General features: G+C 41.8%; 1 protein-coding gene across 11 annotated transcripts in view; it reads right to left on the bottom strand.

Annotated features, from left to right (window-relative positions):
- sec31a (SEC31 homolog A, COPII coat complex component) overlaps positions 1 to 17,276 on the bottom strand; it is a 110,324-nt gene that overhangs the window by 77,246 nt on the left and 15,802 nt on the right. For all 11 annotated transcript variants that reach the window (XM_043695196.1, XM_043695197.1, XM_043695174.1 and 8 more), the window contains exons 4-5: positions 12,236 to 12,434; positions 7,280 to 7,375 (exon numbers count right to left, since the gene is read on the bottom strand). In XM_043695196.1, coding sequence (XP_043551131.1) covers positions 7,280 to 7,375; positions 12,236 to 12,434 — 295 coding nt within the window. The remainder of the gene's footprint in view (positions 1 to 7,279; positions 7,376 to 12,235; positions 12,435 to 17,276) is intronic.

The raw sequence follows: 17,276 nt of genomic DNA on the forward strand, positions 1-17,276 counted from the left end.
TGGCAGGGGCAGGGGGGAGTTCGGCTTTGGGGGGGCATGGAATTGAACCCTTGGTGTGGATGACACGCTGCTGCTGCTGCGGGCCAGCCGTCCAACCAACCGAGCAAACCTCCATCCAGCTGCCTGGCTGGCAATCCGTGCAGCCTGCCTTTCTCGTTTGGAGTAAGCTGCTTTCTGTAAATATTGCTGATGTCTAACAACAGCTTGTTTCCAGCAGAACATCAGGTTACTTTCCCAGCCGGGCAAGATGCTACTCTGTCAACAACATTGACCAAGAAAAACCCCACAATGTGGCTTTTAAGTGGACCAGCCAGTCTCTGCTGTCACTGCTCATTGGTCAGCATCCATTGATAGAGGTCCCTGTCTCTTCCCCACCCCCACTCAACACTAACCCCCACCCCCTTTCCTCTCCCGCAACTACTCTTTAGGGAACCCCTGGGAAAACCTGGAATCTGAGTACGGTTTGTAATGATGATCAGATTCTTGGTGCAGTCTCGTTCAGGCGGTGCTTTACCCATTCTCTGATAAAGGTCAGACCTGTACAAAGCAGGAATATCATGTTTGGGTTCAAACCTGGATGGAGTACTATTTACTTCATATTGAAGGGTTCAAGTCATTGTTTTTGGGTAACAGTTCCTTTTACGGAGGGCAAGTTAACTGTAGCTCGTGGGATATGGGATATCTTGGATGCTGTGTCTGTGTCTCCCTGTGTCTACCCATGTGTGTGTGTCTGCCTGTCACCCAGTGTCCCTGTGTACGTCTGTCTGTGTTTTTTAAGGTGAAGGGTGGAAGGTATAGGGGAGATGTCAGGGGTGGGTTCTTTACCCAGAGAGTGGTGGGGGCATGGAATGCGCTGCCCGTGGGAGTGGTGGAGTCGGAATCATTGGCGACCTTTAAGCGGCATTTGGATAGGTACATGGATGGGTACTTAATCTAGGTTAGAAGTTCGGCACAACATCGTGGGCCGAAGGGCCTGTTCTGTGCTGTATTGTTCTATGTTCTATGTTCTATTATGTAGACAATTCATGGAAGTGTTTAAAATAAGAAAAGACAATTATATTCAGGGAGTTTGATGTTCCTAATATTAATTGGGATAGTCATAGTGTGAAGGGTTTAAGAGGGGGCAGATTTCTTGAAATGTATTCATGAGAGCTTTTTATGCCAGCACGTAGAATGTCCAACAAGGGACAGTGCTGTGCTGGACCTAATTCTGGGGAAACACAGCCAGCCAGGTAACAAGGAGAGCATTTCAGTGATAATGACCACAATACTGCATACTTAAAGTTTGTTATGGAAAAGGAAAAAGGTGGTCTGCAAAAAGGGTTTTGGATTGGGGGAAAGCAGATTTTACTAAAATAAGGGAGGATCTGGCCAAAGTGGACTGGGAACACTACTTCTGCATAAATCTGCAGAGGAACAATTGAAAGCATTCAAAAGGAAACTGGGGAGAGTACAGGCCCAGCATGTTCCCTTTCGGGTGAAATGTAACAGCAATAAGCCTCGAGAATCTGGGATTACTATGATTATTTAGAATTGGTAAGAAAGAAAAGAAAGGCTTTTAACAGGTACAAAGGGAGCAAATCAATGCTCCAGTGGAGTCAAGAACTTGCAGGCAAGAATTCAAGAAAGAAATTAGGAGAACAAAGAGGGGGCTTGGAAAAACACTGGCAGCTAAGATTAGCGGCAATCCCACTATATAATAGGGAAGAGGATACCGTGGGATGACGATACCACGGAAAGAGTGGAGCTAGAGGATATTGATAGAGCATTAAACAAGTATCTCATATCTGTCTTCACTTTGGAGAAAGAGGATGTAGGTACAGAATTCGGGAACCTTGACATAGGGAGTAAGGATGTACTGGAGGCTTTGCTGTGCTTAAGCGTGCAGAAGTCCCCAGGTCTGGATGAGTTGTATCTCAGGCAGTTGTGGAAGACCAGCGACAAAATTTCAGGGGTTCTGCCCCAAACTTTTAATTCTTCTCTGGCCATAAAGGAGGCACTGAAGGACTGAAGGCAGCTAATGTGATTCCACTTTTCAAAAAAAAGGATAAACCAGGAAATGAAACTGGTGAGATCAGTAAATATCACATCAATGGTAGGGAGAATATTCTGAAGGAATTAATCTCCATTTGAAGAGGCAAGGTTTGATATGGACGATAATTATAGATCACAGAATCCCGACAGTGTGAAACAGGCCTTTAGGCCCAACAAGTCCATGTCAACCCTCCAAAAGAGTAACCCACCCAGATTCATTCCCCTACCCTATTATTCACCCCTGCCTAAGCACCTAATGTACACATCCCTGAACACGATGGACAATTTAGCATCGCCAATTCACCTAACCTCCACATAAAGTCATAGAGATGAACAGCACGGAAACAGACCCTTCGGTCCAACCTGTCCATGCCGACCAGATATCTCAACCCAATCTAGTCCCGCCTGCCAGCACCCAGCTCATATCCCTCCAAACCCTTCTATTCATATACCCATCCAAATGCCTTTTAAACGTTGCAATTGTACCAGCCTCCACCACTTCCTCTGGCAACTCATTCCATACACATACCACCCTCTGTGTGAAAACGTTGCCTCTTTTATATCTTTCCCATCTCACCCTAAACCTATGCCCTCTAGTTCTGGACCCCCCAAAACCACGGAAAAGACCTTGTCTATTTACCCTATCCATGCCCCTCATGATTTTACAAACCTCTAGAAAGTCACCCCTCAGCCTCTGACGATCCAGGAAAACAGCCCCAGCCCATTCAACCTCCCCCTATACCTCAAATCCTCCAATATTCTTGTAAATCTTTTCTGAACTCTTTCAAGTTTCACAACATCTTTCCGATAGGAAGGAGACCAGAAATGCACGCAATATTCCAAAAGTGGCCTAACTAATGTCCTGTACAGCCGCAACATGACCACCCAACTCCTGTACTCAATACTCTGACCAATAAAGAAAAACATATCAAACGCCTTCTTCACTTTTCTATCTACCTGCGACTCAAATTTCAAGGAGCTATGAACCTGCACTCCAAGGTCTCTTTGTTAGATTAGATTAGATTAGATTACTTACAGTGTGGAAATAGGCCCTTCGGTCCAACAATTCCACACCGACCCGCCGAAGCGCAATTCACCCAGACCCTTTCCCCTACATTTACCCCTTCACCTAACGCTATGGGCAATTTAGCATGGCCAACTCACCAAACCCGTTGGAGAAAACTGGAGCACCTGGAGGAAACCCACGCAGGCACGTGGAGAATGTGCAAACTCCACACAGATAGTCTGCCCAAGGTTGGAATCGAACCTGGGACCCTAGTGCTGTGAGGCAGCAGTGCTAACCACTGAACCACTGTGCCATTAGGGAGTGTTGTTCAGCAACACTCCCTAGGACCTTACCATTAAGTGTATAAGTCCTGCTAAGCTTTGCTTTCGCTTTCCCAAAATGCAGCACCTCGCATTTATCTGAATTAAACTCCATCTGCCACTCCACAGCCCAGTGGCCCATCTGATCAAGATTCTGTTGTAATCTGAGGTAACCTTCTTTGCTGTCCATTACACCTCTAATTTTGGTGGCATCTGAAAACTTACTAACTACACCTCCTATGTTCACACACAAATCATTTATATAAATGATGAAAAGTAGTGAATCCAGCACCAATCCTTGTGGCACTCCACTGGTCACAGGCCTCCAGTCTGAAAAACAATCCTCCACCACCACCTTCTGTTTTCTACCTTTGAGTCAGTTCTGTATCCAAATGGCTAGTCCTCCCTGTATTCCATGAGATATAACCTTGCCAACCAGTCTCCCATGAGGAACCTTGTGGAATGTCTTACTGAAGTCCATACAGATCACATCTACTGCTCTTTGTTACCTCTTCAAACAACTTCATCAAGTTCATGAGACATGATTTCCCATGCACAAAGCAATGTTGACTATTCATAATCAGTCCTTGCCTTTGCAAATACATGTAAATCCAGTTCCTCAGGATTTCCTCCAACAAATTGCCCACCGGTCTATAGTTCCCTGGCTTGTCCTTATCACCTTTCTTAAATAGTGGTACCACATTAGCCAACCTCCAGTCTTCCGGCACTTCACCTGTGACTATCGATGATATAAATATCTCAGCAAAGGGCCCAGCAATCACTTCCCCAACTTCCTATAGACTTCTAGGGTACACCTGAACAGGTCCTAGGATTTATCCACTTTTATGTGTATCAAGGCACTTCCTCCTTTGTAATATGGACTTTTTCAAGATGTCACCATCTATTTGCCTACATTCTATATCTTCCATCTCCTTGTCCACAGTAAACACTGATGCAAAATTCTCATTTAGTATCTCCCCCGTCTCCTGCGGCTCCACATAAAGGCTGCCTTGCTGATCTTTGAGGGGCCCTATTCTCTCCCTAGTTACCCTTTTGTCCTGAATGTATTTGTAAAATCCCTTAACCTATTTGCCAAAGCTATCTCATGTCCCCTTTTTGCCCTCATGATTTCCCGCTTAAGTATACTCCTACTGCCTTTACACTCTTCTAAGGATTGACTCAATCTATCCTGTCTATAACTGATATATGCTTCCTTCTTTTTCTTAACCAAACCCTCAATTTCTCTAGTTATCCAGCATTCCCTACATCTATTAGCCCTTCCCTTCACCCTAACAGGAACGTACTGTCTCTGGTCTCTCGTTATCTCATTTCTAAAGGCTTCCCATTTTCCAGCCATCCATTATCAACAAACATCTGTTCCCAATCAGCTTTTGAACATTCTTGCCTAATGCCGTCAAAATTGGCCTTCCTCCTTGTAGAACTTCAACTTTTAGATCCAGTCTATGCTTTTCCATCACTACTTTAAAACTAATAAAATTATGGTCACTGGCCCCAAAGTGCTCCCCCACTGACACCTCAGTCACCTGCCCTGACTTATTTCCCAAGAGTAAGTCAAGTTTTGCACCTTCTCTAGTAGGTACATCCAAATGCTGAATCAGAAAATTTTCTTGTACGCATTTAACAGATTCATCTCCATCTAAACCCTTACCTCTATGGCAGTCCCAGTCGATGTTTGGAAAGTTAAAATTCCCTATCATAATCACCCTATTATTCTTCCAGATAACTGAAATCTCCTTACAAATCTGTTTCTCAATTTCCTGCTGAATATTCAGAGGTCTATAATACAATCCCAATAAGGTGATCATCCCTTTCTTATTTCTCAGTCCCACTCAAATAATTTCCCTGGAGGTATTCCCAGGAATATCCTCCCTAAGTACAGCAATAATGCTATCCCTTATTAAAAACCCCACACTCCCTCTTCTCTTGCCTCCCTTTCTGTACTTCCTGTAGCATTTGTATCCTGGAACATTAAAGCTGTCAGTCCTGTCCATCCTTGAGCCACATTTCTATAATTGCTATATCCCAGTCCCATGTTCCTAACCATGCCCTGAGTTCATCTGCCTTCCCTGTTGGTCCCCTTGCATTGAAATAAATGCAATTTAATTTATCAGTCCTACCTCGTTCACAGTTTTGTTCCTGCCTGCCCTGACTGTTTGATTCGCTCCTTTTCCCAATTGTACCAGGCTCAGACTGATCTCCTTCCTCACTATTTCCAGGGGTCCCAACCAACCTCCACCTTACTAGTTTAAATCCTCCTGAGCAGCTCTAGCAAATCTTCCTGCCAGTATATTAGCCCCCTTCGAATTCAGGTGAAATCTTTCCTTTTTGTACAGGTCACTTCTATCCCAGAAAAGATTCCAATGATCCAAAAATGTGAACCCTTCTCCCCTGCACCAGCTGCTCAGCCACTCATCCATCTACTCTATCCTTCTATTCTTACCCTCACCAGCTCGTAGCACCAGGAGTAATCCAGATATTTCTACCCTTGAGAACCTCCTTTTTAAATTCCTGCCTAACTTTCCATATTCTCCCTTCAGAATCTCATCCTTTTCCCTTCCTAAGTCATAAGTTCCAATGTGTACAATGACCTCCTGCTAGTCCCTCTCCCTCTTGAGAACATTCTGCACCCTCTCTGAGTCATCCTTGATCCAGACACCAGGGAGGCAACACATCATTATGGGCGGCACTGTGGCACAGTGGTTAGCACTGCTGCCTCACAGCACCAGAGACCCGGGTTCAATTCCCGACTCAGGCGACTGACTGTGTGGAGTATGCACGTTCTCCCCGTGTCTGCGTGGGTTTCCTCCGGGTGCTCCGGTTTCCTCCCACAGTCCAAAGATGTGCAGGTCAGGTAAATTGGCCATGCTAAATTGCCCGTAGTGTTAGGTAAAGGGATAAATGTAGGGGAATGGGTGGGTTGCGCTTCGACGTGTCGGTGTCGACTTGTTGGGCCGAAGGGCCTGTTTCCACACTGTAAGTAATCTAATCTAATCATTCTGATTTTTCGCTGCTGGCCACAGAAACGTCTGTCTGTGCCTCTTATCAGAGAATCCCCTATCACAATCGATCTCTTGGAACCCAGCGTACCCCTCAATAACATTACAGCCATTCTTGGTACCAGAAACTTGGCTGTTCGTGCTACATTCCCCTGAGAATCCATCACCCCTACATTTTCCAAAACAGCATACTTGCTTGAAATGGGGATAGTCACAGGTGACTCCTGTACTACCTGGCTATCCCTCCTACCTTTCCTGGAGTTAACACATCTGCCTAATTGTATCTGCTGTTTTTCTCCCTTCCCGCAACTGCCATCCATCACACTCACTAGCTCTTGTAAATTCCTCATTGCCTTCAACAGCAAAGCCAACCGATTCATACGATCCGATAGGATTCACAACCAAAGACACTTCCTGCCGACATAATCATCAGTAACATGTAAACTTTCCTTAAACTCCCACATCTTTGCACCTTAGCAATCTACAGACCCAGAAAATAGCACTGTCTTATTGCTCTTAAAAAAAAACAGGCTAACTTAGTACTTATGCTTTGTATTTTTTAAAATGTAATCAAAAAACCGATCTCAATAAAACACATAAATCAAGAACAAACCCACTCTACTCACTAGTGTAGACTTACAGCAAGGTTACACATTAAAAACAATGCACTTATCTGTTCCTGTGCTGTGAGCTGTCAACTATTGTTATTGATTAAGACAAAATGAAAGAGGCCAGTATTCATGGAATTCATTGTGTTTTAAATGAATCATTCCTGCTCATTTAAAAAAAGTTTCAACCATCTCGAGTGGATTACATTCATACGTTTTTTTGTAGCAGCTTCTCAACAATACTCGGAATGAAGCTAGATTGAGTACAAGGAAACATGAATGGAATAAACATACCTGAGATTTGGTCCCAGGTGTCATTGGAGTCTCAAAATTATTCAAATCCCAGATGTAGATTTCAGACTCATTAGCTCCGGAAGCTACAAGGTTACTCTGGTCAAAAGAAGCAATTAATAATTCATTAGGTGTAGTGGAAACATTACCTGGACAACTCTGAAAGAGGCAGGTTACACAGTTGCATGATCTCACCAATCCTTTCAGTTAAAGCAGACTTTTTTTTCAAATGCGTCAAACGTTTTTTAGTTAAAATTGAAATAAATAGATATTTCAGATACTACTAAGTCTCGTTAAAAGTAATTCTAGTAAAAGATTATACTGAAAATATTTGCAAAATTTCTTTTTTTCTCCAATTTTTACAGATGGCATTTGACTTCCCTTCCTATTTGTTGCATTACTGACATTCTCTAGAGATGCAATTCCATAAATTGATTACAACCACAGCAGAATAAAATGTTCCCAGACTAAAACACTGGGAGGGGGGATCAGCAAGTGTAAATGCAAACAATTTTAAATGCTAAGTGGTAATGCATCTGAAAAGAGTTGGAGAAACAACCTACACCTTTTTGACTTTATGATCCTGTTAAATGCCTTACTTCACACTTTTCATACTTCATATTACTACATATTTGCATACTTTTCTTAATGCCTTTTATCATTCTCATTCTGTGTTTAACTCACTAACCCCCAATAGTTCACCTACTTTCTCTAAACTGCCCTGAGCTAACAACTTTCCAAGAATTCAATGTCCATGCGACTTTGCTGTCTTGTGCACTTGTATTCTTTCATCGCACTAATTAGAAGGTGCACCTTCAATTGTCTAGGCCTCAATTGCCTGTCTAAATCTCTCTATTTTGGGGAGTAAGTATAAAAATCCATCATTCATTGACCTCTTTATCTTGAGAATCAAATAGTGTGAAAACAGACCCTTTGGTCGACCGTGGTCCCAAACTAAACTGTCACACATGCTTGTGCTTGGCCCATATCCCTCCAAACTTTTCCTATTAAATACATTTATATAAAGTTCGCGAAATGTTATAACTGCACCTGCATCTATTACTTTTTGTGGCAATCATTCCACAAATGTGTAAAAAAAAAATTGCCCCTCATGTCTTTTTTAAATCTTTCTCCTCTCACCTTAAACATATGTCCCCTAGTTTTGAAATGCACAACCCTGGGGGAAAGAACCTTGTCATTCACCTTATCTACGCCCATCATGATTTTATAAACCTCAATAAAGTCACCCCTCAATCTCCAATGTTCCAGTGCAGAAAGTCCCAGCCATTCCAGTCTATGTCAAGCCCTCCAATCCCACCAACATCCTGCTTAACCTTCAGTTTAATAACATCTTTCTTATAACAGGGCAACCAGAATGGCACAAAGTACTCTAGAAGAGGTCTCACCAGCATCCTGTACAATGTCAACATAACGTCCCAACTCCTATGCTCAAAGGTCTGAGCAATGAAGGCAAGCATGCTAAACGTCTTCTTAGCCACTTGCTGAACCCCTTAGTCTCTCTGATCTACAACACCACCTAGGCATCTACTATTAATTTCACAAGTCCTGGCCATGTTTGTATTACCAAAACGCAGTACCTCACATTTAGCCAAATTAAGTTCCATCTGCCACTCCTCAGCCCACTGGCCCAATTGATCAAGATCTCTTTGTAATCTTAGATAATTTTCACTCTCCACTATACTTCCAATTTTGATGTCATCTGCAAATTTACTAACCATGCTTCCTATATTCTCATCCAAATGATTTATATAAATAACAAACAATAGCAGACCCAGAAGAAGAACTGAAGGCATTTTTGTCCAAACGTAAGCATACCTAGGACAGACCTTATCAACACAAAATACTGTGGATGGAGGAAATCTGAAATTAAAATAGAAAATGCTGGAAACACTCAGCAGGTTAGGCAATATCTGTGGAAAGAGGAACAGAGTTGATGTTTCATGTTCATTAAATACATGTTTAACCCTTTCCAGTTCAGCAAAAATTAGTCACACTGTTATGTGTCCCCTCCACAAATGGTTCCAGAGCTCAAAGTTTCCCTGTTGTCTCACCCCCACCCATCCTTTTTGATAAGTTCTATAAGAACAAAAAAAATTTACAGCCCAGGAATAGGCCCTTCAGCCCTCCAAGCCTGAGCCAATCAAAATGTAATGTCTAAATCTGTCGGTCAATTTCTAAGCATCGGTATCCCTCTACTCCCCACCTACTCATGTATTTATCTAGACGCATCTTAAATGAATCTACCGTGCCTGCCTCTACCACCTCTGCTGGCAATGCGTTCCAAATGCCAACCACCCTCCGTGTGAAGTACTCGCCGCATGTATCCCCCTTAAACTCTCCACCTTTCACCTTAAAAGCGTGACCTCTCGTTACTGAATCCTACACCCTGGGAAAAAGCTTGTCTCTATCCACCTTGTCTCTACCCTTCATGATTTTGTAAACCTCAATCAGGACCCCCCCTCAATCTCCTTTAAACTTAATCTACTGAATCTCTCTTCATAGCTAGCACCTTCCATACCAGACAACATCCTCGTAAACCTTCTCTGCACCCTCTCCAAAGCGTCCACATCCTTTTGGTAATGTGGCGACCAGAACTGTACACAGTATTCTAAATGCGGCCAAACCAATGTCTTGTACAACTTTAACATGACCTGCCAGCTCTTATACTCAATACCCCGTCCAATGAAGGTAAGCATACTATATGCCTTCTTGACCACTCTTTCCACCTGTGCAGCAACCTTCAGGGTACAATGGACCTGCACTCCCAGATCTCTCTACCCATCAACTTTTCCCAAGGCTCTTCCATTCATTGTATAATTCACTCTGGAATTAGTCTTGCGCTTTCTTAACTTGGTTTCCAAAGAAAAAAAATTTATACTCAGTTTCCAACTGGCTTTTCACATTTTACGCTCATTGCATAATATGCCTGTTGCATATTTCCAAGAATTTGTGTCTTAACTCATGGTAACATAAACTATTTCTACAGCCTCTCTTAAGACCAGTGCTATGCTCAAATAAAATTATGAAATCCAAATGTAAACCAAGCTCTCATTTTCCCTCAATAAAACCCTCCACACTTTACCAGCATCCAGTACAGAGATGAAAATGGGCCACATAGCTAAGGCCTGAAGTTACTCTAGTCAAAGATTAAAAAGGGCTGAAGATTTAATGCTGCACCTGAAGCTTGCATTGACTTTTGATGAAACAGAATAGATGAGCAAAGATTAAACAGCGCGGTAGAAATGAAAGAAAGAGCCAAGGAATATTATATTGCAGTCTTACGCCATCTTGGGGGCAAGAAAACCCTGGAATTCTAACTTAAAGGCACTGCAAGCCTACACAGGCCAGGACGGTTCAAGGTAGCGGCTCTCCAGCACGTCTTCTCAAGGACAATGAGACAGAATAAGTGAAGGAATAAAGAAAAAAATACTTTGTCCATGTCTCTAAATAAGACCACTGCTTTTAAAAATAGTAACAAAGCAGATCACCCACAATCTTCTCTGCCTACCTCCATATTCCAACTAGGTCAGCCCCATGCATGTCTACAACGACACAGTGGCAAGCATCATTGATTGTCCTACCATAGAATTGAATTATTTTTTCCAATACTTGTTAATTTTGTCTTCATTAGCAGTAAGTGATTAAATCACCTACTGATTAATTTGAGTTCAGTTGTTAAACAGTTTATTTTAGGAAGAAGTCAAACCACTGGTCAAAGTGTTTATGGTTTCACTAATGTTTTATGGCTTAAGCTGATGTAAACCTAGGCTAACAAATGTGAAAATTATTTTGAAGTGGACGGGTCTTTGTGTAAAAACAATGTTTCATAATAGTGATTTCAAGTCTGCAATAGGCTTGTGTGTGTTAGTTGGTGTCATTATTTTGAGTTTTAGGTGGCAACGGTTATTGTTGAGTTGCATGTCGGTTATTGGTAGATTTTGTAGAATTCTTAGATTTATGATTTAGGATGACTGGACACATGATGCCCTTTGATCATGCACAAGGGAGTCGTGGCTGGTAATGGTTAATAATTAGTGGGTACAATGCCCAACAAGGGAAAACCAAAGGTAGAAGAAGAATTCACTCATCAAAACAGAACAAGATACGACTGCCCAGTAAACTAGTGCTGCAAACTGGTATTCTGAAGTGGATCAATTGAAAAACCATTGCCTCATTAAGCATAATTTATCTTGAGCTTGCTTTGATAAACTTAATAAATTCTGTCAACCCTCAATTCTGTCAAATTCTGAAAACATATTAGCGCCTTGTAACTAATCAGGGCTAGTAAACTTAAGATTGGTTCTTTCAAACTCAGTCTATAGTTTAATTGTAAGATCTACATCAATTGTAAGATAAAACACACCTCAAAATCCTAGACTAGAAGTGCACGAGAATATGCATCTCCACAAAGATCACTGCCTTTCTAGTTTGAAACTTGTATTTGAATGCATAGATGGTAGGATAAGTGTTTCTCTCTGCTGGCAACAAGAGCTGAAATGAAATGAAACTGATCTGTTGCAACTAAATTCCTATTGAGCATAGATTAATAGCACAAAAAGCCACTTAATCTTTTACCAACAAAAGGATGTCCAGGTTATGAACTTCAACAGCATATTAGGATTGAGCACAGTCACTGCTGCATTTGACCTGGGAGTGTTTTTTGCTGATGCTGCAAATAAACAATCAAACCATTTAGTTTGCCTTCTACCCTCCTGATAGTTGAATGATAATAACAAATATGGAGCTGCTGATTAACCAGGGCACTCTATCTCTACCAATTAGTCTAAGCCATCCAAGACATCCTATTTATGGAAACCTTTGGGAAACCAAAAATATTATCCCCGTCCTTCATCATGATGGAGAATGACATATTTTCTGAGTTTTTTTTTCCATAAAAACATGCAGTTAGCAGATAATTTGAAGGTTGGGCTAACTTACCTGAAAAGGATTGAAATCAAGTGCTCTAACCGGACCAGAGTGTGTGTTATTCTGTCCAATCACAACGTCCTCTCCTCCTGATATAATTTCAGCTGGGTTGTACAGGATGATATTCCCATTTTCACCACCAGCAATTAGGACACCAGAGGACTGGCCACCCGCTCTGATTTCATGAGGACTCCAGATAAGCTTATGGTACCTTAGGAACACAAACATATAAAAGAATGATTGTGCTGAGTCCTAGGGACCAAAAAAATCCTGCATTACCTTCAGATTTGAACTGAGAAAGATAAGTTCAATGAGTTAATTTTTTACATCAAACCTAGAGCACAGAAACTGGCCATTCAGCCCAACTGCTCCATGCACTCCACACATGTCCACCAATCATTCTTTGTTTAACCCTATTTGTATATCCTCCACTCTCTTCTCCTATATGTTCCTTTTAAAAGTATCTGTGAAGGGGTTGAAAAGGCAGGCTCCAGAGAATCTGCGACTGTCAGTTCTCCCAATCATAAATTTGTTGATGACATACAGCCCCAAATGGAAGATGTTGGAAGAATGAGAAGGGACACCTTCATTCTGGGGAGGGCGGATCCCTCAGTCTGCTATCACAAACTAGAAACATCCAGCTCCACAGCAGAAAAGAACTCATCACTTAACTAACCAAAAGCAAACAGTGGAGGGATTAAATTAAATATAAAATACCAAATATACAAGTGTAATAGTTGAACTTTTTAAGACTATTTTTAATGTTTAAATTTATTGTGTTGGCTATTACATGGATGCTACTTTTGAGGGGCTGAAATTCATGCTACAGTCCAAAATACCATATCATTAGCAGAAGCCCAATTGGTCTCTAAATTAATAAAGAGAAAAAAAAACACAATGAATTATGGTAATTACTGGCCAAAGACAATAGAAACAAAAAATGAATTAGTAAGCTTTTATTTATACATACAAAAAGTGAAGTAGAAATATAATACAGCTTTAAATCACAATTATGCTACATCTTAAATTAAACATGTCAAATACAAAAGTTCATTAAAATCCTGCAAAATCACATTGTTCAACATCTTCAGCACTGAATAAAGCTTTATAATTATCAGGATAAATGATATCATCGTATTGATCCTCCTCATAGAATTAAAGAGAATCATAGAGACCTACAGCATAGGGACAGGCCCTTAGGCCCAAACATTTCCATGCTGACCAAAATGTTTATCCACGCTACCCCATTTCCTTGTACTCGGCCTATGTCCTTCTAAGCCTTTCCCATCCATGTACTTGTCCAAATGCCTTTTAAATATTGTTAATGTACCAGTCTCAACTACTTCTGCTGGCAGTACATTCCATAGATGGAAATGTGTTGCTGGAAAAGCGCAGCAGGTCAGGCAGCATCTAGGGAACAGGAGAATCGACGTTTCGGGCATTAGCCCTTCTTCAGAAATGAAAAATTCCTGAAGAAGGGCTTATGTCCAAAACGTCGATTCTCCTGTTCCTTTGATGCTGCCTGCGCTTTTCCAGCAACACATTTCCATCTCTGATCTCCAGCATCTGCAGACCTCACTTTCTCCAGTACATTCCATATGCAGACCACCCTTCTGTGTAAAAAAGTTGCCTCTCAGGTTTCCTTTCATTCTTTCCCCTCTAGCCTTAAACTGATGCCCTCTAGTCCTCGATTCTCCAACCCTGGGAAAAAGACTTGAGTGCATTCACCCTATCCATGCCTCTCATGATCTTATACATTTTTGTAAGGTCTTCCCTTCAGTCTCCTACACTCTGAAGATAAAAAGACCTAGCTCGTCCAACCTCTCCCTATAACTCAGACCACTGGATACTGGCAACATCCTTGCAAATTTCTTCTGCACTCTTTGCAGTTTAGCAACATCTTTTCTCTAGTAAGGTGACCAAAACTAAATATAATACTCCAAGTGCAGCCTCACCAATGTCCTATACAACTTCTATACTCAATGTCTTGACTGATGAAGGCCAGTATGCCAAAAGCCTTCTTCACTGCCAAGGTCACTATGTTCACCATGAAACTCCTATCGTGATTTGACTTTCCGAAAAGCAAGACCTTACACTCATCTATATTAAACTCCATTTGCCATTTCTTGGTCCACTTCCCCAGCTGATCAAGATCCAGCTGCAATTTCTAATAACCTTCCTCACTGTCCACAATAGTGCCTATTTTGCTGTCTTACTAAAACCTTACTAATGATGCTTTGCACATTCTCATCCAAATCATTGATATAGATAATAAACAGCAATGGGCCCAACACCAACCCCCAATGCATGCCACTAGTCACAGGCCACCCATCCAACAAGCATCCTTCCACTATTACCCTCTGCTTCCTACCATCAAGTCAACTGTGTATCCAATTTGCCAGATCCCCCTGGATTCCATGCAATCTTAACCTTCCAGAGCAGCCTACCATGTGGAACCTTATCAAAGGCCTTACTGAAATCCATATAGGCTATGTCTACAGCCCTGCCCTCATCAACCTTCCTGGTCACTTCATCAAAAACCTCTAACAAATTTGTGAGCCATGATCTCCCATGCACAAAGCCATGCTGACTATTCCTAATCAAACCCTGTCTTTCCAAATGCAGTATATCTCAGAACCTTCTCAAGTAAATTACCTACCACAGATGTTAGGCTTACTGGTCTATAGTTCCTAGGTTTTACTTTGCAGCCCTTCTTGAATAATGGCACAACATTTGCGACCCTCCAGTCTTCCGGGACCTCACCTGTGTCTAACAATGATGCAAAAATATCAGCCAGGGCTCCTGCAATTTCCTCTCTAGCTTCTTTCAGTGTTCTTATATATATCTATTCATGACCAGGAGATTTAGCCACGTTCATAGATTCTAATACATCCACTTCCTCCTCTCCTGTGATATGGACTATCCCCCTAGATATCACCACTAACTTCTCCCAAGTTCCCAAATCTTCATGTCTTTCTCCACGGCAAATATGGAGGAGCAATATTCATTGAAGACCTCACCCATCTCCTGTGGTTCTATACATACATGTCCACTTTGATCCTTGAGGTGTCCTATTGTCTCTTTAGTTTTTTTATCCTTTTTATGCTTAAAGAACCTCTTTGGATTCTTCCTAATCTTGTCAGCCAAGGCTATCTCGTGCCCCCTTTTCATCCTCCTGATTTCCTTCTTCAGTAGCTCCTGTATCCCCTATATACCTTCAGGCATTCCCTTGATCCCAGCTGCCTCTACCTGAGCCAATGCCGCCTCCTGTTTTCTGATCAAAGCCTCAATATCTCTCGTCATCTAAGGTTCCCTATTCCTGTCAACCTTGCTTTTCACCCTCGCAGGAAAATATAGACCTTGAACCCTAGCTATTTCACTTTTAAAGGCCTCCCAATTGCCGGAGGTCCCTTTGCCTGCAAACAAATTACTCCAATCAACCCTTGCAAACTTCTTTCTCATTTCATCAAAATTTGCCTTGCCTCAATTGAGAACTTGAACCTGTGGAAAAGTTTTGTCCCTCTCCATAACAATTTTAAGATTACTGTGGTTCTGTTCGCCGAGCTGGAAGTTTTTGTTGCAAATGTTTCGTCCCCCTGTCTAGGTGACATCCTCAGTGCTTGGGAGCCTCCTGTGAAGCGCTTCTGTGGTGTTTCCTCCGGCATTTCCCTGCCGCTTCCGGTTGTCAGTTTCAGCTGTCCGCTGTAGTGGCCGGTATATTGGGTCCAGGTCGATGTGTTTGTTGATGGAGTTTGTGGATGAGTGCCATGCTTCTAGGAATTCCCTGGCTGTTCTTTGTTTCGCTTGCCCTATAATGATATTGTTGTCCCAGTCAAATTCATGTCTACTAGGGATAGCTGGTCACACACGTAGACGACAAGCAACATGAATTTGACTGGGACAACACTACCATTATAGGGCAAGCGAAACAAACCGAGCTACAAATCTTCTCACAAACTTTGAATTTTAAGATTAATAGATCTATGGTCATTGATCCCAAAGTGCTCCCCCATTGTTACCTCAGTCACCTGTCCTGCCCTATGTCCCAAGAGTAGGTCGCATTTTGCCCTTTCCCAAATAGGACCCTCTATATACTGCTTGAGGAAACTTCATCTTCACTGTCCGTAGTTAGCGGTAGCATATCATCCACTTTTTCTTCTTCATCTACATCACCCCATAGATAATCCTCTGTACTGTCCAAAGCATTTGAAATTCCACATTTATTGAATGATTTGAAAATAACGTCAGCTTTTATTTCCTTCCATGGATCTACGATCCATTCACAGATCAGTGGCAGTGATGGAGCCCTCATACTGCCTTCTTTTGTGTATGCTTTTTCTCCGTTACCCATCCAGTTATTCCACTTCATTCTGATCATGTCCTTGAATGGTTTATTGACACCAACATCTGTTCATTGCAAAATGCTTGTAAATCCGTTGGGAATTACAGCTACGTCAGTGTTATGTGATCCGACGTTTTCAACAACGTCCTTCACTAGATGTCATCTAAACTGGTGCCAGACAAGAAAACTCTTTTCCTTCTGTCGTCCACCAGGGTGTAAATTCCAAACCTCCTTTATCCATTTTCTAAATCCACCTTCATCCATCCAGCCTTGTGGATGCATATGGATGCCAATTCCTTTTGGAAATTTCTCCTGTGGCAAAGTTTTTTTCCCTTAAAAACAGCCATCAGTTTTAACTTGCTGCCATCAGCCAGACAAGAAAGAACGAAAGTCAACTGCTTTTCTCATGGCCAGTGGTTTTCTCCTTTTTGGTTCACAGTTCAATTCTCCAGAAAGTTGAGAGTAATACAGGTAGTTCTTCTATAAAGCGATGGTTGCATTCTTGTGAGCCCACGCTATATAAAAATCGTGCATTAAAAATAGCACTTAAAGTGAATGGATCGTAGATTCATGGAAGGAAATAAAAGCTGACACTAATTTCAAATCATTCAAGAAATGAGAAAGTTTGAATGCATTGGACAGTACAGAGGATGTGAGATGCAATCATGTTATAGCCAACATGTTTTAACAGTTCACGCTTTAGTGTGCCCT

This window comes from Chiloscyllium plagiosum, chromosome 1, assembly GCF_004010195.1.
Source record: "Chiloscyllium plagiosum isolate BGI_BamShark_2017 chromosome 1, ASM401019v2, whole genome shotgun sequence".
NCBI classification, from domain to species: Eukaryota; Metazoa; Chordata; class Chondrichthyes; order Orectolobiformes; family Hemiscylliidae; genus Chiloscyllium; species Chiloscyllium plagiosum.